The 25,018-nt window shown below is 39.8% G+C and overlaps 1 protein-coding gene across 1 annotated transcript in view; it reads right to left on the bottom strand.

Moving 5' to 3' along the window:
• The window catches only part of LOC124803079 (transforming growth factor beta regulator 1-like), an 81,874-nt gene that overhangs the window by 32,659 nt on the left and 24,197 nt on the right, over nucleotides 1–25,018 (bottom strand). Inside the window, exons 3-5 of the mRNA XM_047264209.1 lie at nucleotides 12,672–12,797; nucleotides 12,442–12,584; nucleotides 4,856–5,001 (exon numbers count right to left, since the gene is read on the bottom strand). Coding sequence (XP_047120165.1) covers nucleotides 4,856–5,001; nucleotides 12,442–12,584; nucleotides 12,672–12,797 — 415 coding nt within the window. The remainder of the gene's footprint in view (nucleotides 1–4,855; nucleotides 5,002–12,441; nucleotides 12,585–12,671; nucleotides 12,798–25,018) is intronic.

The following is a 25,018-nucleotide window of genomic DNA, read 5'->3' as shown; positions in this document are numbered from 1 at the left end:
TAGTCCAATTTATGCAATACATTTAAAATAATATGGATTAAATTATGAGATAGAAATCTTGGAATGCATCACTGCACAGGGTGAACTAAATATTTAAGGCCAAAATAATGCACCTATGATAGATGATCCTAAACTTAGTGCAAGTTTATTGCTGACATAAGCAACTCACATCCAATTTAATAGCAACAGTTCAATGGGGTAACTCCAGTCTCAATACATGCATTACAAATGAATCAAGATCATTTAGTCCCACTGCTTGCAAATGTTGCCTAATGCAGAAATGTAGGTGTGTAATTACTGCAACATAAGAACTTTCCACAATGTGACTTTACACTGACAGCTTATTTTCCATCTTTGTAGCCACTCTTCTTCTGACTAAGACATGGCTCTGTGGCTCAACAGAGTCTTTGTTGGCTGACATAATTGCTAATTTGCTTGTTTAAATTCCCATGTGTCCAAGTAGCTGGCAGAGTAACACCTCCCAGCCCTGATTTTACAGGTTATATAGCTTGAAGAGCTTTCTGTAAATCAAAGCACACGAGGTATTTTGTAGTAGGAATATAATGCACCAGCTACAATTTCCTAAGGATGACATGTAAGTTTGTATCAAACACATAAACAGATCTTCAGGATGAACTCAAGGAAAACACCTGAACAGTCAAGAAACACCCTACTTCAACCCAACAGCAAACAGTGACACACTGCTGTAGTGTTCATTTACAGTTGCATAAAACAATGGAATAAAAAGACATACATGACTGCACACTGAATGTCAGAAAATCAAAAATAATCCTGGACCTCTTCAGTTGCCTTCAAACCGCACTTAGAGTTATTATTCGTCATACACCAAATGCCATTAGTTCATACTCTGTATCGGCTGGGTTACTCATGGATAATTTGTGATAATCATAGTTCAGGGCTTTCCATTGCCACTGCTGGAAAATAATTACAAGAAACAATAATATAGTTTCTAAAATTATCCTGAACAAAGCTGTTCAGGCCCACTTGGAAGAGATCTAATAAATTAAGCTTCTAAGTCTCCCTGGATAAAATCTACAAGCTACCTCCGACACTGATCACAATTTAGTGGTGGCCAAGAGATGAATTCACATATGAAGGAGATTGGTCACGCAAAGTGGGCAGAGTCCTAACAGTGGGTACAGTGGGTACCCTGGATTGCATCTACACAGATACAAGGAAGGCAGGTCAGAAGAAGAAAACAGACAACAGCAAGATGTCATGCCAAAATATGGTTCAGAGCTGACAATGATGTGTGCCAAGGTATGCCAAAGTGTGAAATACATAACATTATGAACTATAGATTTTATAACATTATTTTCAAAAAAACTGTATTGTTAACTTCACATGGAATTATGGTAAACTTTGTATAAGGCACAATTTTCTGCCGCACTGCCACTGTCTACCTCTTTCATTGCAGTAAATAATATCTGTTCACTAAATTTGAAAAATAAATATGAATATGTGTATGAGTTCAAGTGGTTGCCAATGTGCTAAAAAGAAAAAAACAAAAAAGCACACTGAATACAATGCCTAGTAAAGCTCTGAGTTAAAACTTCCTCTGGGTTTATGATTATATAATGCATATAGATCTTTATCATGAAAAGGACAGATTGCTAATCACCACAAAGATGACACACTGAGTTGTAGACAGGCATAACAAGAAGACTGTTAAACACTGAGCATCTGGTCAAACTCTTCTTCAGAAAAGAAAACACATTCCAGAAATAAAACACACACCAGAAAGCACACCTCATGCACACATGGCCATAATCCCCGGCTGCTCCAGCCAGGTGCAACTGCTGTGTTTAATGAAAGCAGCAATCTGGAGTGGGACAGGGAAGTGGGAAGGACAGTAGAGTATGGGTGGGGGGAGTCAACTTAGTCTCTGGCAGAGCAGGAACTGAGCATGCAGGGCCTAGGTGGGGGCAGTACGAGGCTGCCAGATGCAGCATCGGAAGGCTCTGGGTGAGGGAGGTGGGAGGAAAATGGAGAGCAGAAAAGGAGAGGAGCAGAGAAAGGGAAAAGACCTGAGTGCGTTGGCAGAGAGCATCGCACAATGAGTGTCAAGGCAATAGGACAGATGGCGCAGAATTTGTTGAGTGGAGAGTGTGGGTAAAAGTAGACTACCATTGATGAAGGATGGAGTACTTTTGAGAGTAGAGAATGTGGTGTAAGGATAATCCCCAACTGTGCAGTTCAGAAAAGCTGGTGGCAAAGGGAAGGATCCAGATGGTCTGTGCCATGACTGCAGCAGTGCTGCTATATGACATGGCTGCTTTCACAGGTGCTCCAGCCTCTGATGGGATAGGATAAGCCTGTGACAGCACTGGAATAGGGAGTGCTGGGTGGGTGGATTGGGCAGGTCATGCACCTGTTTCTCCCACAGGGATATAACCCCTGTAGCACGGGATTTGGAGAGGCAAAGGGATGAACTAGGATAATACAGAGGTTGGCTGGATGATGGCACATCACTTTTGGGAAAGACCTTGGGTAGGAAGTCCCCATTTCAGGGCACAATGACAGATAATCCGAGGCCCTGACAAAGGATGTAATTCATTTGTTCCAGTCTGGGATGGTAATGGGTGATAAGCGACGTGCTCCTTTGCAGTTAGTTCTTGGAGGCGGTGCGAGGACTGGGGGTGTGTGGGGATATGGCACAGGATATATGTTTGCGGTCTATGTTTGGCGGATAGTGTCTATTTGTGAAGGCCTTTGTGAGACCTTCAGCATGTTGGGCAAGGGAGTTCTTGTCACTGCAGATAAACTGCGCTGTGTGGCTAGTCTGTATGGGAGGGATTTTTTAGTGTGGGAGGAATGGCAGCTGTCAAAATGTGGGTGCTATTTGTGGCTGGTGGGTTTAATGTAGGCAGAGGTGTGGATAGAGCCATCAGAGAGGAGGGGGTCAGTGTGCAGGTAGGTGGCATGCTGGCTTATGGGTTAAGAAGGATCAGGTGAAGCAGATGGGAGGTAAGGTGTTGAAGTTGTGAAAGAATGAGTATAGGGTTTCTTGGCCCTGAGTCCAGGTCATCAAGATATTACCATTGAACCTGAACCAGGCCAGGGGTTTGGGGTTTTGGGAGGCTAGGAAGTTTTCCTCTAGATGGCCCCTAAACCAATTGGCATAGGAAAGTGCCATGCAGGTTCCCATGTTTACGCCACAGATTTGTTTGTATATCTTCCCTTCAAAGGTGAAGTTGTAGTGGATTAGGATAAAGTTAGTAAGGCATGTGAGAAATGAGGTAGGTGATTTGGAGTCTGAAAGACATAGAGAAAGGTAGTCTTCAATGGCAGCAACATTGTGGGCATGAGGGATGTTGGTGTAAAGGAAAGTGGAATCAACAGAGATAAGTAGGGATCCAGGAGGTAAAGGTCGGGGTTGATGGAGTCTGTGAAGGAATTTGGTTGGTATCTTTGATGTGGGAGGCTAACTCTTTGGCAATCAGTTAGAGGTGTTGGTCAATGAGGGTCAAAATTCTTTCACTGGCAGCACAATATCTAGCCCCAACTGGCATCCAGGATTGTTGGGTTTGTGGATTTTTGGGAGCAAGGAGAATGTGAGTGTGTGGGGTGTCACAGGGGTGAGGATGAAAATGGATTCACAAGCGAGGTTCTGGGGAGGGCCTACGGCTTTAAGTGGAGATTTGAGGTTATGTTTCACTTCTGGGATGGTACTACTCTGGCAGAGTTTAGGAGAAGTCAGACAACTGGTACAGGCCTTCCACCAGGTAGTCACTGTGATTCATAACACCAGTGGTGGAACCTTGTCTGCAAATTGGATAATTAGGCCAAGGCTTATTTTGAGGCTGTGTATGGCTGTGCTTTCATCTGTTGAAAGGTTGGTTTTCTTAGGATGGGGCCTGCGGAAGGATGGACATTCTCCACTCCCAAAATTATTCCAGCCTCAACCTGTGGTAACCTACTGTCCCCACACACTCCACCCAACAGTTTCTTCCCCCACTCTCCTGTTACCTCCTTCCAATTCATGTCCCCTCACCCACATTGTGCAGTGCTCTTTGCCGACACACCCACCTTCCTTTTCCCCTACTTTGCTCCTCTCCCTTTCCACTCCCTGTTTTCCTCCCCCCTCCTCCCTGTGCCTGGTAGCCTTGTCCTGCCAACATCTCATCTCTGCATGCTCCGGCTGGCAGCAATGACTTCTCTCCTCCCTATTCATACCCTGCTAAGCCACCCCATCCCCTGTCTTAGATGGGACTACTGTTTTTGTTCAATGCAACAGTTGCATTCTGGCCAGGGCGACCAGAGATAGTGGTCACATGTGACTGAGGTGTATGTGCTTTTTTGTGTGTGTTTTTTCCTTTTCTGGCTGGAAGCTCAATGTGTAACAGTCTTTTTGTAATGCCTGTCTGCAACTAGATGTGCCATCTTTATTGTGATTAGCAATCTATCCTTTTCATAATATTGTTGTTATTCCAACCTGGGCTTTCCACTGTTTGACATATGAAAGGAAACGAAATGTTGTGTGGCAAGGGCCTCCCAACAGGTAGACCTGTTTGCCTGATGCAAGTTTTTTGAGGTGGCGCCACTTTGGCGGCTTGCACGTTGATGAGGCTGAAATGAGGCGGATGAAGACAACACAAACACCCAGTCCCTGAGTGGAGAAAATCTCCAACCCAGCTGGGAATCGAATCGGGCCTCCCCAGGCATTGTTTGACATATAAGTCTTTTTTACTTGTGGTTATTAAGCAGCATGGGTCAGAACATAAAGCTGGCAAACATGAGACACCCCATCAGGAACATGTAAAACACTTACATCGCGAAAAAATAAGAGAAAATATAAGCTCAGATTCAATGGCAGTTACATCATCATCTTTACCTGGGTAATGTTCCTCCATCAAGAACCTTGCAAGTGTACACACATTTCTTTTCTGGGTCTAGAAGGCTCCCATAAACTCTTGTTGAGCAAAAACCCACAGGAAAAATTAACTCTTCTGTATGATAATCAGGTCTATCAGACACAACCTGCAAAATTAAACAACAGTACACAGTGTTATCTGCCACTAAAAAGTTTTAAAACTAATATCCGTAACTATAAAAGAGTAGTATCAATAATAATGAAATCATTTGGTAACTTTTTTTACCACACTGCTAATTATTTTGATACCCTGTGAATGTTACAGTCGTTAAGGTAACTGTGTTGAAGCAGACTGGGAAGAGAAATTGACAGTGATCCTCTTGAAGAAGGCATTCAACATTCCTCTGCTACAGCAAAGGGAAATTATGGAAAATCTAAATCAGAAAGACTGGCTGGAGATTTGAACACCACTCATCCAAATTGTAAGTCCTGATAACAGATGGAACATAAGCTCTAAAAGCTAAGAATGGATGAAGTAGCTGGTATTGGTCTTAATGACTATATCAGCCCAGTATTTAATATGAATGATTTACGGAAAACCTGAAATGCAAGTTTTCTGTTGTACACTGAAGAGCCACAGAAACTGGTACACCAGCGTAATATCGCACAGGGTGCCCGCAAGCACACAGAAGTGCCGCAACACGATGTGGCATGGACTTGACTAATGTCTGAAGTAGTGCTGGAGGGAACTGACACCGTGAATCCTGCAGAGCTGTCCATAAATCCATAAAAGTGTGATGGGGTGGAATGTCTTCTGAACAGCACGTTGCAAGGCACCCCAGATATGCTAAATAATGTTCATGTCTGGGGAGTCTGGTGGCCAGTGGAAGTGTTTAAACTCAGAAGTGTGTTCCTGGAGCCACTCTGTAGCTATTCTGGACATATGGGGTGTCACATTATCCTGCTGGAACTGTCCAAGTCCGTAGGAATGCACAATGGATATGAATGGATGCAGGTGATCAGACAGGATGCTTACATAACTGTCAGAGTCATATCTAGACATATGAGGGATCCCATATGATTCCAGTTGCACATGTCCCACACCATTACAGAATCTCCACCAGCTTCAACAGTCCCCTGCTAACATGCAGGGTCCATGGATTCATGAGGTTGTCTCCATACCCATATATGTCCATCTGCTCGATACAATCTGAAACAAGACTTGTCCGACCAGGCAACTCGTTTCCAGTCATCAACAGTCCAATGTCAGTGTTTACAGTCCCAGGCGAGGCATAAAGCTTTGTTTTGTGCAGTCATCAAGGGGACACGAGTGGGCCTTTGGCTCCAAAAGCCTATATCAATGATGTTTCATTGAATGGTTTGCTTGGTGACACTTGTTGATGGCCCAGCACTGAAACCTGCAGCAATTTGCAGAAGGGTTGCACTTCTGTCACGTGGAATGATTCTCTTCAGTCGTCATTCGTCCAGTTCTTGGAGGATCTTTTTCTGGCCGCAGTGATGCTGAAGATTTGATGTTTTACTGGATTCCTGATATTCACAGTACACTCGTGAAAAACCCCACTTCATCACTACCTCAGACATGATGTGTCCCAATGCTTAAGCGCCGACTATAACAACATTTGCAGACCCACTTAAAGCTTGATAACCTGCCATTATAGCAGCAGTAACTGATCTTACAACTGTACCAGACACTAGTTGTCTTATATAGGCATTAGCAAATGTAGCGCCATATCGTGCCTGTTTACGTATCTCTGTATATGAATATGCATGCCTGTACCAATTTCTTTGGCGCTTCAGTGTATGAAACAATTAGGAGGGTTGACTGAAAAGTAATGCCTCCACCTTTGTAACTCTTCAACAGTTGGCAGCACTGGTATGCGGCAGGTACTGGCTTGTTCCGTAGCCTCTTCTATACAGCTCCAGTTGGCAAGAAGGCTTAGCATTGAACAGTTGTGTTGTTACAGTGTAAAGTATGGAACCCTGCACAGATGGTCGGTCAGCGTGATTTAAGCAATGTGCAGTTGTTGAATTCTTGATAGCAGAAGGTGGCACCCCAAAGGAGATTCATCACAGAATGAAAGCAGTTTATGGTGATTGTGTTGATGTGAGTACTGTATGTCGTTGGGCGAGTAAGTTTAAAAATGTTAAGGCGGGAACATCTGACCTGCATGACAAACAAAGAGTTGGACATCCTGTGACAGCAACCACCGAGTTTCACAAGCAAAATGTTGACAGATTGATTCAGGATGATCGTTGTATCACTCAGAGACAAATTGCAAGCACAATTGGCATTTCACAAGAATGTATGGGTCACATTATTGCTTTGTTTGGCCTTCAGAAGATCTGTGGGTAATACTGACTCCTGAAATGAAAGCACACAGACTCGAAATTTGCCAGGAACTCCTATCGCATTACGAGAATGAAGGTGACGCCCTTCTCCAATCAACAGTGACAGGAGATGAAATGTGGGTACACCAGTATGATCCGGAGACGAAACGCCAGTCTATTGAATATCGATACAAAGACTCGCCCCAGAAAAAGATATTCAAGACGCATCCCTCAGCTGGAAAAATCATGGCCACAGTGTTCTGGGATGCAGACGGTGTTATCCATATTGATTTCCTTGATCGTGGAACAACGATAAATTCAGAGCGTTACATCACAATGCTGAAAACTCTGAAACGACAGCTAACAAGGGTCTGAAAGGAAAAAAGAAATGTTTTCCTGCAGCATGACAATGCCAAACCACACACTTCATGTGTCACCACAGCAGAACTTCAGAAACTGAATCTCACCACCATACGGCATTCTCCATACAGTCCAGATTCAGCACCGTCTGATTTCCATCTGTTCCCGATAATGAAAGATGATCCGCGAGGACATCATTAGGCTTCTGAAGAAGACATCGAGGGAACTGTGAGACTGTGGTTGCAGAAACAGAGTGTCGACTTTTTCCGCGACGGCTTCAGAAAATCTGTTCATCATTGGCAGAAATGTATCCAATTGGCTGCTGATTATGTGGAAAAGTTAATATTGGTAATTAAAGATCACATTCTAAGGATTATTTCTGTGTTTGATTTATTAAAATATTCCCATCCAAACCCAATTAACAAAGGTGGAGGCATTACTTTTCATTCAACCCTCGTATTTATGAAAAAGTAATCATGCTGCATTGTTAAACAGAGATATCCACAACTGTAACACAAGAAATAAAAATTATTATCATATTGAAGGAAATCAGCTGACAAAGAGCCTAAAAAAAGGTGTCTTCTATACAACAGTTTTCCAATCTATATAAAGATAACAGGAAACGTATGATCTAAAAAAAATTGCTACTTCATTAAAACCTGTCCATATAGTGTTAATGAACACCTTGAAGCAAAAAATTATGGTAATTTTTCATATGTAACTCTGCAAATATGCAAAAAACTTTCAGAAAGCATAAAGTGATTTTAATCTTTGGTAATTATGTATGTATAACAGCTTTTTTTTTAGATGCTTCTTTTTTAGAGGCTATTTTTGGAAAAATAAGTCATTATTTTACTGATATATGGATGCAGTTATGTTTTGAAACTTGTAATTTTTCAAACTTCATGTAAACTTGTCCAATACCATTGTACAGAATGGTCCACGGATACAAATACGTACAGCAAATAAATATTCTGCTGACAGTAATACAAATAGCAGATGCAATGGCTAGAGACCATCCTTTATGGGATATCTGGGAGTACACATACAAAGGGTGGCCACTAGGTTTCCTACTAAGACAGCAAGTGGCCAAAAGCCTGTTCTCAGTCCACCACCAGCATAAAGTGTGCCAAAGACTACACTTCTGTTACCAGTGACCCTGAAGTTGACTAGATGATTATCCCTGATGCTCTTAAGTCAGAGTGTTAGAACTCCTCCTTCAGTGACATCAAAGCGTGTCCACAGCCAAACAGCTTGCATGCCAGTATGTATACTAGCACGGTATACCTATTGACATCACCAAGATAGTTGTGAGCTGCCAGGTGAGCACTACATCTGAACCAGCATCAATTCAGCAGTTCATCGCCACCACCATTGTGTCCCTAGGGCTGACTCAACGTAGATTTTACTGGACCATTTCAACAAAATAAGTGGATGGCGGTAACAGATGTCCATTCACATCTATCTGGGACAAATGCTCACACCTCAGGAGAAGCCGCCACTAGGTGTTAGCTCATTTATTTGCAATGAGCTACAATTGTGATCTCAAACCATTTTTAACTTATGTGCCCTCAATGGCATTCAGCATCATCTATCTGCTCGATCTACTCCCATTCAATGGTCCAGCAGAACATCTGTTACAGATACATATGGTCCAGGTTAAGAATAGGGGGACAGCACAGGCCTTGTTATTAAGAATGTATCATACTACACCCATCAATGCAAAACCTCTCTGGCTCCCTGGCACCATCATCAATTTTTAGAGTAAATCAATGGCCACTGAAAAAACAGAGGTGGGAATGGTTTGGAAATACATCAACCACATGTGCTACTGAAGGGTTTTGATGCCTGATGAGTCAATGTGCCACTGCCAGCAACAAGACAATGACAATGACCACCAGCAGCAGCAGCAGCAGCAGCAGCAGCACCACCACCACCACCACCACCACCACCAACAGCTACAGAGCCAGACTTAAATGCCAAGCCATCAGCTCCAGAACCACAGAAGTTTTTATGTGCCCGGACATGGAAATGGCTCGATAGAAGAGACCGTGGACATCATCGGTTAAGGTGCTCTGCCATAAGGAGCAGTAACTACACACATATGACTGCCAGATGTGCAAGGCAGCTGTGAGGAGAACTACAAAAACAGCAATATAATCAACCATAAATGGAAATCAGTTCTCTTTGGACAGCCATTTCAAGCAGGTCATCGCCAGCTACACTACGTCACTGTCTTTCCACCCCATGGCTGCCAGCCTCCGAGTGCGACATTGCTCCACTGCACTAGATTCGGCTGAATTTCCACCCAGATGTACTGCCATGGGATGTTGACCCTGTAAGTTATACTTAACTATGGGTGGTAGACTCAGAAACATTTCCCCTGCATATCTGTAGCCTGTGTCTTGTAATGTTTGTTTTAGAAGCTTGCTGATATGATGTGATTTATGAGATTATTTTTTTCTGTCCATAATAAGATCGCACATTGGTCTCTCTACTGTAAGGTGTTTATATGCATCCCTTGTTCAGTTTCTTTTCTAGGTATTAAAAGTGTGAGACGATCATCCTTATCTTTCCAAAGGAATTTTAAGCACTTTCTGTACTATGAGCATGAACTATTTTTTTGAGTTACAAATGTATCATTAATCCATACTAAGATCATACTGTATTATATTGTAAATTCAGTTCCACAATTAGTTTATTACTTTCTTACATTTCCCAACTGCTACATCCACGAATAAGGCCAAACTTTGAATGCAATGCCCTCATATGACACCAGCTATTTTACTTCTAATCTGCCTAAACTGTGACCTTTCAAATGATGGTTTGTATTTTAGGGGCAGTGGTAGTGGTATAAAAAGTCAAAATTTCATGAAAATTTTCCAACAACTGTTACATTTTGTCAACAATCCTGCAGTATCTTTACAAACATTTGATTTCGAGCTCTTACTATGGTTCAGCTCTTTATCACTGATCTGTTTTGTGCATGTGCCACGTTCCAAATAGCTGCCGTATTTTTGTGCCAACTACTTTTTGAAATTGCACTGCAAAAACACATTTCTCACAAAATTAGCCAAGATAAGTACAGAAATATATTACATTTCGGAAATGTAACTGAACTTACTTAACAAAAGGCATTTATTGTTAGTGTTAATATAAACAGCCAGCATCATTCCAATTGTAAATACAAATTGGATCACATCAATGATGAGATTGTCACCTATTCAAGAATAGCCATTCAGATATTTGTTGTTTCATATTACAGTTGCTGGTCACTCACATATGTTCCTCCATCATTTAACCAACGAGAAATCACGTGTTCAACTTTGAACCTCAACCAACATGCAGCTAAACACACATGTCTAATACACTTCCTCTGTTTTGCACAAAATAATCTCTTGGCCCTAAGCTGAAGAAGTATGGAACTCTAATCATACAGGAACCATGTGATAGATTTTTTTCCATCATTTCAAATATCCCTTAACCCTAGCAAGGATAGTCATAGGTATGCCACTACCTTTTTGAACTTATAGCTTGTAATCTAAGAAGAGAGATCATTCTGATCTCACTCTTAAACCTGGGAATGATTTGTGCACCTCCAAATAGTTGTCACACTGTTTCTTTGGTACACTGCATACAGCAAACATTTGACTGGATGGAGAAATGCTGTTTGGTGTAGGTTGATAAAACCAGAAAAAACATCAGATGGTTCCAATGGGGATTCAGAAGATTGTGGTTAAATCATTTTAACCTGATTCAGCTGGAAGCAGCAACCCAGATGTAATGTTAACTGAATCTTCCATCAGTTCTTGGCAGAACAACATTATAATCAATAAAAAGCACCAGTTTGCTTTTGTTCTACATTTTTACTTTTATTGTGTTAACCAATTTTTGGCTTACAAGGCCATCTACAAACATTTAATGTCTGAAGCTGGCCTTTTAACCCGAAAACCGGTTAAAACAAAAAAAGTAATACTGTAGAACAAAAGCAAACTGGTGCTTTTCATTTATTAAGATGTAATGTTCCTACACAAGCAACACTTTAGCTGCCTTTTTCCTTATTGCAAAAAGCTTGTAGTATAGGGTAGCTAAATTAAAACTGGACTGAAATGTGATTTGGCATTTCATGACAGCATAATGTAACAATTAGAATGGTCAGTGGTGACCACCTCCAGAATCTTCTGTTAAGAGCAGTTCTCCTCCTGTTGATTAACTGAAACACACAATTCATGTCAGCTTTGCAAATATTTCCTGAGCCAGGTTTACTTTGGCCACTCTTCACAGCAGGTATTCAGCACTTTTACTGCAACTACTCACTGAACCCTCCCCCTATTACAGGGTGGGGAACCCTTAAAAGCAGTTTGTATCACATTCATGAGCCCTGAAGCTGAGTCAAGAATTCAGTTCTCTGAGGCATAATGTTCCACCATCGCTTATCCTGCCCACTGAAATATGTCTACAGTTTGCTATAATAAATGGCTAGCAGTGCTGCCCAATTATCAGATTGGGAACCTTGGGTTTACGAAACCTATAGTGAGTCCAGGCTGAGAAGAGTAGCCTGAGAAGCTTACCAATTACAGTGACCCTGGGACCATACATAAATTTGTAATATGCAACAACTTGGATCAAGATTACATCTTGCCCCTTTTCCTCTATAATTACTGACAACTATTGTTTCTCATATCTGTTCAAGCTGTTCCTACTTCACCTATTACCATGCAGATAATCCTCTCCTAGTTCTCATAATAACGAGCTGTAGTTTGACCTCCGCATCAGAATTTAAAGTATATAATATGTAAACTAATATTCATGTACATGATACATTAGCTTGATTCTATGCCAAAAGAATCCAAACACTAATAAATCTAAAGAATAATTGAAATTGACAAGTTATTTACCTCACCCAAACTATGCACTGTGAGTCCTCCGAGAACTATTGGAAACACTGGTCTTCCTGTCATATCTAATGGAATAGGTTGTACAATCTTTTTTGTTTTGTTCAGACTTGACTTCTTTTGCTTCAGACTGCCCTTCCAGCTCTCTGCAGTAATAAAAAAATAACTTGTAAATTAATTACATTAAACCAGCACAGGTTATGAATTATGATGTGATCAGCTGAATTCATTACCAATAATTTCTAAGGATTTCTTCTTTCCTGAGATTTTTTTCCCAGAGGTGTTTGTTTCTAGAGCAGGAGAAGGTGAATTCACACCTGAAGTCTGAGTTTTTGGAGCTTGTATTTGACTGTCAGCTTCTGAAATAAGAAGAGCAATTTAAACTTCGAATGCTCAGTCCTTTGCAGTTGATATTCTAATTGTAATAACATAAAAATAATTTTAATGGCTTATAAACTCCACACTCCTAACAACAAAGAGGAAAAAAGAGCCACTGATATTGTTTTCTCAACTAATTCTGTACACAATGAGGAAGATAGATGGGCACACAAATGTGAAATGCAAACATCAAAAGATACGATGATCACATTATTCACATCTGTGTCACAAGTAGTTCCAGTTCACCATTTCTCAATCCCTTCACTGAAATTCCATATTTGTGCTGAGATGAAGAACAAGGTAAAAATATTTGACAACATGGCAACTTCTACTCTGGGAAATATGGGTCTTCAAATACGGCATGTATGTGCATATTATTTCAAGCAAATGTATGCATTTTGCCAAATAATACCTCATTTATGGCTCTTGTGAATCTGATGCTCATTGTTTATTACATGGTACTAATTCCTCTACAATCTGTGGTTCTGTAGCCCTCGCATCTGTTAACCTTCAAAAACAGACTGTAACCAAATGCAGTTTTTTACAGATAAATGGCCTTGTGTGTGGTAGAACACACATCTCAAAATTTTACAATAATTTTTATTCAGTTTTAGCTGCTCGAGCAGGGGTACCTTTCTCGTTAGCTGGATTTCTCGAGAATACACCACTAGTCAGCTATTTAAGTTGCTCTATAAATTACACACTTTTTCATTACATTACATTACATTAACATCACATTGGCCCTATTGCTCGGATCCTGTGGAGATGGATCTCTGGAATATGGAGAGAAGTCAAAGCTGTAATTTTATTTAAGTGCAATACAACTAAATGACTTCAAATTAGAAAGTGCTAGTCTGTTACAGAGGTAATGTTCATTACAAAGTAATCTAAAACATCAATTTTCAGAGTTCCTGTGAGGATACAATTTAGTGGAGTAAGATTAACCCAAACATAGTTTTACACTCCATCATATTATTTACACAACATTTAATATGCTCTGACAGTTTCAGTATAGATATTTTCACATTCTACAGATTACAAATGTAGCTTCTCACTACAATGGGAAATGGGTCAGTATCATAGTTATAATACACTTTCTCAGCAAAACAATACTGCAAAATGCTGACAATTTAAATGGTTGTATTCTATGCCTAAATATATGCTCTACAAACCACTCAGAAGTGTATGGCAGAGGGTACTCACCATTGTACCACATGTCGTAATTTCTTCACATTCCAATCATCTATAAAGGAAGTATGATCACCCGAATGCCTCTCTGCATGCTTTACTTATCCTAACTCTGCCTTTGCAGTCCCTGCGGGGGAGTAGATAGGGGACTGACAGATATTTCTAAATTCTTCACATATCTGTTCTTGAAACAGTATAAGTATACTTTTGTGGGATAACTGGTGTCTTATCTTTGAGACTCTACCCCTTCAGATTACGTGACTCTTTTGTAAGTGGGGAAAAAAAACTCCCTTCTTTGTAAATGTACAGTGTGTCCTTTTAGTCCTATCTGATACAAGTCCCACACACTCAAGCAGCATTCTAGGGTGGGATGCACGAGTGATCTGTAAGTAGTCTCCTCTGTAGAGTGACTGGATGTTTAGAGTATCCTGTCAAAGAACTGGTCTGTCACCTGTGTTACTTACAATTGAGCCTATGTGACTGTTCCATTTTGTATCCCTATGTAGCTGTTACACATAAGTATTTGTATGATTTGACTGATTCCAGGTGTGACTCACCAGACGTATAGTGACATAAGTGGATAAGTTTAATGTAGGCATCTGTCCAAGGGAATTAGCCAGCCAATCAAATAGCAGGACCAACATGTCAATGGGTGGAGGAGATGGGGGAATAATAGATACACCTCACCCATAAAATTAATGACTTACAATTGCAGAACCCAATGGGTTCTGACTATATGTGAAGGAGCCAAGACTCTCAGAACACGGAAGACTCCTATGCTTGGATGTGTGAGACATGTATATACTGTACGGAAGGTAAGGGTTTAACAACCTGCTCATGAAGATGTCATTAGAGGCACAACAGAACTCGGATTAGGGAAGGAAAGGAATGTGTCTTTTTAAAGTAACCATACCTTAAGCAAAATTGTGGTAAACCCAAATCCAGGTGGGCAAATGAGGTTTTGAACCATCATCCTCCCAAGTGCGAGACCAACGTCTTATGTCTGAGGCATGCTCCTCTGCAAAGCTGAAGGAGTCTGACACCGCTGTACAAAAGAGTTACAAATTTCAGAGGACTGGTGATCTCAAACAGGAGAATGCTAAAGGTAGTGCAGCCATATTAATCAACAATGAACACCACTGCTTCCATCTCCTTCTCAACAACAGAATGTAAGAAGTAACTGCAATAGTACATCTGCCATAAATGAGGAGAAAAATATCCACATGCAGTGCGGACTCTGTAATATGGCAGTCAGTCTTGAATGTAAACAGATGGGCATTCAGACATACAAGGAGAGAGGAACAGTGTGACGGGAGGAGCCCTGGCGGCACCTCACAAGCCTGGCATACCATGTCCTTGTACAGTGCTTCTGCAAAAGCAGAACTGACACTTAGGCAGAGAAACCACCATGACTTCTGGTGTCACGAGAGTCACATTTTAAAATAAGAAAAGAAAATGATAAGCAACGTTCATCTCGATACAAAGTGGAGTAAGCAAAGCATTTAGTAATGGTTATGGCGAATTTGCTTACTGAGGTCAGTAGTGTCGTAAACGAGGTAGTTCGGGCCCAAGCTCTACCAGTACCTCATGTGACCACAGTTCAAAACACCCTCAACACAAAAACTGCCACGTTAAAGTGACTGCATTATACCTGCCTCCTTACACATCTGTAGATAACATTTGTCATCAGACAGCTATCTTATCAACAGCTCCTTTAGGGAAACAGTATTGCACACAACAAGATGGGACTCGGTTACAACCTGCACTGGGATAGAGCAGTTGGGAGTCTCATTAAGGCAGAAACTTTATTTTTTCTGTACACAGGACAGAGCACACGCTTTCCACTGCTGCACAGTTATTTCCCACAATCGATCTCCCAATACGTTCTCCTCATCCTCTCAAACACTGCTACACTGTTCGGTGAGATATGGTCAGTGACTTGCAGACCCTATCTGGAAACATGTGAAAGACAGGCAGTGCCTAAAAGAGAGCTACCAAAATGGTGCTCTGGAAGTCTGATATCACGCTGTACAGAGAAATGACTGAGCTTGAGCATCCACAACTGGGTGGGTGACTTTACATTTGTCATCTGCCTTGTCACTTATGCAATCATTCTAAGGACTTTCTGCTGGGAGTGAATTACTTCTATGCAAGCTGGGATAGGGTACAAAAGTGACTCTGGAAAGGTTCAAATGATGACAGATTCCCTACAAACTTGCAGCTTTTTGGGTATTGATGACCAAATACTGCTGAGCTATGAATAAGAGTAAGAAGATTTGTGGTGTGAATTTCTGAACAACATTATTTGCTCCGCAAAGTAAAAAATATAAGACAACATTTTAAGAGGATTTCTAAGATATGTGGAAGGTGCCTGTGGAAGGGCACAGTGAAACTGAAGTCTCCAAACCAAACCTGAAGACATACTCCAAACAATGGCTGAAAATTTCTCAGAAAGTGACTACCGCTACCAGCCAGTACTCTGTTGTCTGCCATAACAGAAATTCGCTGAGAGGGGCAGGTGGAATTACAATTGCCTCTCCTCCACGTAGAGCAGAAATTGGCATTATATGCAGCATATGCAGCTAGTGGCAGAAAACTAGGTCATGAAACATGCATCAGATGTTTCAAAACTTCCCATCAGATTAAAACTGTTTTGGACTAGGAATGCAACACAAAATATTACCACCTGAGCAAATTATCTGTATTTTAAACTAAGTCTTCAGATTTCTATGTTGCATGTGTCCCTAAGGGATATTTTCTTTCCTCTTGAAAAGAATATGTACTGAAACATCATTTAGTAGCTGTGTTGTTACTACTGCATCAAATTTGAAGCCGCGAAGTTGCACTAAGTTATTTGATACAGTATTTTGCAAAAGCTGTTCTTCAGAAGAGACATTCAGTAAATTAGTCTACCAACATTTCTTCTCATTTCACATTTTAGGAATGTCAAGAATAGCAATGCAAGATAGCTACTTTTCCACTTCCTGGGCAGAGCTGTGCTGTGAGTTAATGCAGAGATGGAAATGGTGCCAGCGAGCGCGAATGGGTGCATACTGAGTATTGAGAGATGGAGTTTCACCAGAAGTTGTCTGCAATTTGATAGGACTGGGAAGATATGGTTGGCAGAGCGAATTAGTAAGAGTAAAGTGGATAGGGATGAAGCCACACATGGTAATTGGTAGGAGAACTATGCCTGTTTTAGATTAGATTATGAAAACAGGTTCCCCTGGGCAAAAAGTGTCATAAGCAGTTTAGAGAGTTATGCAACAGATACACACGAGATAGAAAGCATCACACTGGAGGATGCATTCACCAGTAACATGAAAGAAAAAGAAATTGTAAGGATGAATACCACAGTAATGTATACAGAATTATCAATCCTTCATCAAAATATGCAGTATATTAAAAATAAGGTACAGCAACTTGAAGTACGGTCTTTGAACAGCACGGTGGTATGCATTATAGAGCAATGGCATAGAGCCATTGAAATACAGCACAGCATGTACAGGCTGGTTATAATTAATCTTTCACAATTAAAGAGGGCCTCATCAAAAACGAGTGACTGTAAGACCCAATGAAACTTTTTGGAAACGTTTGTAAGGAAGTGCAGAAGAGAAGTAACGAATAAAGCATTTAAAAACACACATTTTAATTTCTACATGAGAAGGTAACATTTGTTGATCGTGTAGCATGTTTACATTACAAGTTGTAAACATGCTCAATGAGACGATCACCTGCATCCACTACAGCCTGGAACCGCACTAGAGATACACTTTCACAACTGTCCACAGCACTTTTCCAATGGTGGACCGTAGGCTGTTCAGCTGTTGTGAAACAGCTTGTGCACTACTTGAAAATCACACACTGTGCCTAGCATTCTCAGCCACGGTAACAGTAACTTCTTCAAAAATCGGTGGCACGATTGACTGCCGGCCTCTCCCGGGAGCATTTCCCAAATTGTCAGTCAATTCAAACTTCCAAATCATGTTCTTCAACCCCGATATGGAAAGAGGACCCCTCTGTATTCCTTTAATGTGTCAATACCCTTGAACAGCACCAGCACTATTATTGTTGTTTTGATAAAACAGTTTTACGAGATCCCGTGCTCACCCCATCCAGGCCCATTTTGACTGCCTGCATCTGTAATGCATGCTGATGCTTGTGTTTCAACCCTACAGCACCGTACGAGTACCGCCACCTACCAGCATGTTATTACACAAAAACTACTAATAACATAAAACCTGCATGCACAGTACGATCATCATTCCTATTAAGTCAGATACACATACTAGTTTTCCTTCAGTTCTGGCTCAAGTAGTGGAAGTTTAATTATAACATTCCTGTATTTCCTCATCCTATGAATGGGCAAGCTGCAACTTCAGAACTATCATAAAGGTAAATTTTATTTATATGAGAAATGTGGCACATTTTAAAGATAGGGAAGATCTGATGACAGCTAGTGTCGATAAACGTTTAGAAATGTCAGCTGTTGAACTGAACAAAGCCTGACATTCACAAAAAGTTATTATTCTGTGTGTGAACTGCTCACCTGAAGGCAATGTAGACACATTTCTTAACAAATTAACTGGAGTCATGAACAGAGTTGCAGCTCTAAAACTAAGATAATCTTTTGTGGAAATGTGTCCTTGAACAGAAGGGTTAAGTAACTTTGAATAATTTTGTCATGGCACAAACGGCAAACATTGCCATGAGAGTAGTCAAATATTCAGCATTAAGTTTTGGCCATGTACTCACAGATAGCAGCAAGGAAAAGTGTATGTAATATTTTGGTCTCTTAGATTATAACAGACAAATAATAAATCTAAAGGCAGGCACGAAACTGCAGGTTTTTAAAATAATCCTCTCTAAACCTAAAATACACATTTTGTCAAGAGTACTGGCAAACCAACTAAAGGTGAAGTATAAACATAAAATAATGTAAATGTATAAGTCTCTGAATTCTTCACACTTTTCAAACTAATTTTTGAGGAGGCATAAATGTGGCCACTTCAGAAGCAGCAGCTAAGGAAAATAAATATATAACTGTAGATATTAGAATGTCCTCTAAGGCTCTTTAAATATTTCAGCTTGTTACAAAACAAAAAGTTGTGCTAAATCCGAGTTCTTAAATTATAATGACAGTTACAAAGCTGCAGCAAAAATGGATAATATAATGAGAAAAGAAATATATAGTGCATAATATAAAAGTACCAAACAGTAATATGGGACATCATGATGTAAGAAATCACAAAAGTCAGACACCAGTGTACAAAACGTACAATAACACGCAAATCAACGATGGAAGAAGAGTAACAGAAAGTCCACATGAACTAGTAAATTTTGTAAATATATTTAAAAAAGGTTATTTCAGTGGGTACAAATGCAATGCCATCTCTGTTCTGAAGGCATGCATGGACAGCATACAAGCTTCTGAAGGCATGCATGGACAGCATACAAGCTTCTGAAGGTACGCATGGACAGCATACAAGCTCCGTTAACACACAGATCATGCACAAGTTGGTCTCCTACTAAAAGAAAAGTAATACAGAAAAATACTGAAAACCACATGACAAATTCTTTGTTAGCATTCTTAAAAATTATAAAATCAATCGTGAAAGGCAGACTAATGAATTATCTAAATAAAAACACAGTAAAGTTTGGTTCACAGGTAGCAGAAGTACAACACGGACCATAACAGAGTTTACAAAAGTGTTACTGGATGTTCTTGGTGTGAATGACAGTGTAACAGGCATATTTTAGACCTGTCCAAGGCATCTGACAGAGCTGACCTTAAAATATTGCTTAACTATAAGAGAAGTAGGTAATGAATGGTTCCAGTCATATTTGGAAAACAGGATGCACAAAAGGTAGAGACAGCCCACACTTCTTATAATGATAACCAACTGTCAAACTGAAAAGTTTAAATTAAGCCTCCCTCAGGGGAATGTATTAGGACCAATTCTGTTTTCTGTTCTCAATGACTTTCAGAAAAATTAAGACTTTGAGAGGGAAAAAACTGACATTCTAAACATAAATTATAAATTTACACATTGTTGAGCCCATGGGTCTAGTGGTAAAGCGCCTGCTAGGAAACCAAAAAGTTGTCGCACTGAATCCCGTATGGACCATGGAATATTTCAATCTGCTTTTAACCTAGGCTTCACTTCCCAATGTTTTCTAGATCTGCCAGGAACTGACATGTTGGCTGAGATTCCACATTACACTGTAGAATTACTGGATAGGTTAGGCGAACACAAGTCACCGAAGTGACATCCAATTGAAAGACTTGCACCAGACCACTATGCCGTATGGAATTATAATCAATAATAATAATAATAATAATTATTATTATTATTATTATTATTATCATCATTATTATTATTATTATTGTTGTTGTTGTTTACAGACTGTGTAGCAAACACAAACTTTTTAGGAGTGAATACTGATTATTTACTGACATGGAATGAACATATGGAGATACTGGCAAGGAGAACATCACCAGCATGTTACATGCTTTGGGTACCACATTAGTATGCAACATGTTTTGATGACATGCTATTCCTATGAGCACTTGATTCTTAGGATTATGATACTTTTCTGAGGATCAAATGTGCGAAACATGGACACAATTTTCAAACTGCAGGAAAGGCTATAAGGATAATAATTAAAAGTAGTAGTCACATTCACTGAAACTTTTTTTTTTAATTATGGGTACCACTACTGTACCAAGTGAGTTTGTCTGCTAACATTAGGAAAAACATTAGTAAGTGCATTACAAATACTCTATACATGGAGCAAGAGCAAGACTGGAAGTGCATTTACCACAGAAAAACAAAAGAAAAGTTCTAAATAGCATTTTCTATTAGAAATTGCAATTGTGTAATAATTTGTGCAAGAGGATGAAACAGATGACTGAAAAACATTTCTTTACATAGGCTGTCAAAGCAAACCTCTTCAATAACACATACAATACATTTAGGACTGCTTAGAGAACTCAAGAGGACTGGTTGTGGTAGTTAAAACAGGTGACAATGTCACATTATAAATACACTACAAATGTGATGGTTTTTAGAGGAAATCATCTCCCAAGATTGGTAGTGCGTAATGCCTTACCATTCTCCTGCATTCAGCATCTCATTCATTTTGACAGGACGATGACTCAGTTTTTCAGACATACAAAGGGGCAGACATGAATATGTCACAAAGGAATGGCAAGAATAAGATTTTCACTCTGCAGCAGATAATGCGCTGATATGAAACTTCCTGGCAGATTAAAACTGCATGCCATGCCAAAACTCAGACTCAGGACCTCTGCCTTTTGTGGGCATGTGCTCTACCAACTGAGCTACCCAAGCATGACTCATGACTTATCCGAACATCTTTACTTCCACCCGTAGTTTGTCTACAATCTTCCAAGCTTCACAGAAGTTCTCCTACAAAACTTATGGGACTAGCACTCCTGGAGGAAAGGATATTGCAGAGACATGGCTTAGCCACAGCCTTGGGGATGTTTCCAGAATCAAATTTTCACTCTGCATAGGAGTGTGTGCTGATATGAAACTTTCTGGTAGATTAAAACTGTGTGCCGCGCCAAGACTCAAAACTCGGGACCTCTGCCTTTCCCGGGCAAGTGCTCTACCAATTGTGCTCCTGAGTTAGGGTCTCAATCTGGCACACAGTTTTAATCTTCCAGGAAGTTTCAAGGAATGGCAACATGGTCATTACCTCAAATCATCTGCTGGTGAGTGCAGGGTGTGTTGTGATAAGTGTTGACAGGCTAAGTTCTTACTTTTCATGTTTTTACACAACACTGTTCCACTTACATACTAATATGAGAAAATTGTATGTTATGTTTAACCAGATGAGGTACTGCATTTGTTAAAGACACTGGCCTCAGACTCAGGAGGATGGTGGCTCGTGCTGTCATTCAGATTTATGTTTGGGATGGTGTGGTTTAAGATTGAATTAAAGGGGGTAGACACAGTTGTCCGGGCTCAAAAAATGCAATTTTCAAAAATTGTTCCTAACACTTCTTCTTTCCTTTAGTATTACAGATATGAACATTTTAACACAGATTCTTTATTGGTTGCACAGTTATAGAGAAATAAATATGTTGGTGAACATTCCACACCAACTTCTTCACTATTTCCTAACTGTTAAGTCCACTGTCGGTTTTACTTTGACATGTAATTCTCATACTTAAGTCTCTTGAAATGCCTCTGTAAATTTCTCATACTTGTTAGGTAAGGATCCATCTTTAATTCTTCACCTTTAGAACTATTTGTTACTGAATTGTGCTTTGTTATTGAGTGTGTTGACTACTTTCTGTAGATGTTTTAGTGCGATTTCTGAGACAATTCTTTTTTATTTAAAAATGAGAAATCTCAAAGCATTTAATAAAATGAAAGAGACATGTTTTTGTGGAAACCGACACACTAATTTTCAGGGGAATGTTAATAATCTTAACCACACATAGGGTTCTTCAATTAAAAAAAAAGTGAAAATCAATTCCAGTCTTATGGAATCTGCAGAAAATAACAGAAAAGTGATTTCCAATAAAGATTTAATTTTTGAGGAAATACAAAGGTGTGTGCATCTGGATTCACTTAAAATGCTAAGGGGTCATTTCATTCCAATATATGGAAGATATGTCCAAAGACTGTCTTTTTTTGGAACAATAATAGCTGAACCATTTGTGGTGCTGAAATTACTTTTAATAATGAAATAGTTGACAGATTAATAGTTACTGACAGATTTAAAATACCTGTAAGGGAAAACAGGTCTGCACATGAATGTGCAATTTTCAGGGGTCACATCTCGGTTTACTGCTGACCACAGAAATAAAAAGTCAAGTGGTTTGGATAGCCCTTGGACTAGCAACCATTTGTATATCTATTGGAACAATTGGCACACTGCACTTATCTTACAGTACACGGTCAAAATATAAACATTACATGCTTCCTCTAGCCCAGGCAAACTGAGCAAATCAGTTAGTTCTTTTGCATTAGGTGTTGTCTAGGGTAAGCCTTTGGTGGCTTATAAAAGTACCATTTGTTTCTGGACAGTTCCTGAGAACACTCGGAGAAACCATGATTTTTAGGTGCAAAAAGTACCAATTGTGGGGACTGGCATTTCTATTGTATTCATGGCAGATTGTTCACATTTTCCTGATACATTCCGATGCTGATATTCTATGGGAACTTCGAAACTTTTTTTGGTATCATTATCTGTTACCAAGATCCAGATGTCTGAAGTTAACAGGCTTATGCAGAAAATCACAAAAACCAGTTTTTGGCCATTTTTGTGCTGTGGACTGCAATAACTAACCATAGCCAAGGGCTCGAATTGTAACTGTACATTCTTTACACAGTCGGACATCATTTTTCAGGTTCGAATCCTGCCTCGGGCATGGATGTGTGTGATGTCCTTAGGTTAGTTAGGTTTACGTAGTTCTAAGTTCTAGGGGACTGATGACCTCAGATGTTAAGTCCCATAGTGCTCAGAGCCATTTGAACCATTTTTGAATAATTTTTTACAATATGAATCCATTAGCAAGATACACCCGAAAAACGATGATTTTTGGGTACTGACAGTACCACTTGTGGAAATGGTAAGTTCTATAGTTTCTATTCAAGGTGAAATGTCAAAGTTTTTACAATATGCTCTTAAGATGATTTTCTTGGAGAACCTTCAAACATTTTCCTGTATCATCATCAGTCACCGAGATCCAGAGGTTCAAATTTATCGTAATTAGACACATAAAATAGATGCGTAATATAGAGTCTTGGGCATAAATATAGTTTTAACTGATGCAGTGAATTCACTCAAAGGGTCTGGGAGCATCATAAGGGCTCTGAGATCACCAAAATATGTTTTTAATCATAAAACAATCAATTTTTGCCAATATAATGTAATTAGATAAACAAAAAATCTATTCACCATCCAACAGCAGAACACACACATAAAAAAAGGTTATAATTAGGCAAAGCTTTCAGAGCCAGTGGTTCCTCCTTCAGGCAGAAGGGTTGAAGGGGAAGGAAGAGGGGTGAAAGAAAAGGACCAGAGAGGTCTAGGAAAAGGATAGATTTCGGAAAAGTAATCCAGACGAGACTTGCCAAGTGGGATTAGAAGGGAAGACGGTTTGTTGGGACTGCATCAGACGAGATTTGAAAACCTGAGAGCTTAAAGTGGAAGACCGGGTAATATGCAAGACAGAGACTACTGCTAAAACATCATGTACAAGTTAATAACCTAATTAAAACCCTGTTATATGTGTGTGTTCTGCTGCCGCTTGGTGAGTGAATTTTTTTATCTATCCAATTACATTATTTATATATAAAAACAAAGATGAGGTGACTTACCGAACAAAAGCGCTGGCAGGTCGATAGACACACAAACAAACACAAACATACACACAAAATTCAAGCTTTCGCAACAAACTGTTGCCTCATCAGGAAAGAGGGAAGGAGAGGGGAAGACGAAAGGAAGTGGGTTTTAAGGGAGAGGGTAAGGAGTCATTCCAATCCCGGGAGCGGAAAGACTTACCTTAGGGGGAAAAAAGGACAGGTATACACTCGCACACACGCACATATCCATCCACACATACAGACACAAGCAGACATATTTAAAGACCAATTACATTATTTGTTTTAAATCAGCATTTTTTCACCAGTAAAAGTGTTTGATGAGCTGTCTCTGTATAATGGGCAGTTCACACATATATAAATATGCAGAAAGTGGTACTGCAATTACAAAAAATAAGCTACAAAGAGCCTTAACATACCTGAAGGGGAATTAAAATGACTGACAAAAATTATGTATAACTGGAACAACAACTGCAAATCCAGTCAAATATTTCTAACAACATTTTTACTCTTTTAAGATACAAATCATAAGTTGGGAAGTTTGAATGAATTATGATCAATGAGCAAAGTGTCCAAAAACATCGTGAAGCAGACAGTTTTGTGTTAATTGGTCAGAAGTTCATTACATGTTGGAGGCAGCTACATGGATA

The sequence above is a fragment of the Schistocerca piceifrons genome, chromosome 6, assembly GCF_021461385.2.
Source record: "Schistocerca piceifrons isolate TAMUIC-IGC-003096 chromosome 6, iqSchPice1.1, whole genome shotgun sequence".
In the NCBI taxonomy this organism is placed as follows: domain Eukaryota; kingdom Metazoa; phylum Arthropoda; class Insecta; order Orthoptera; family Acrididae; genus Schistocerca; species Schistocerca piceifrons.
This window is presented reverse-complemented; position numbering and strand designations above follow the sequence as displayed.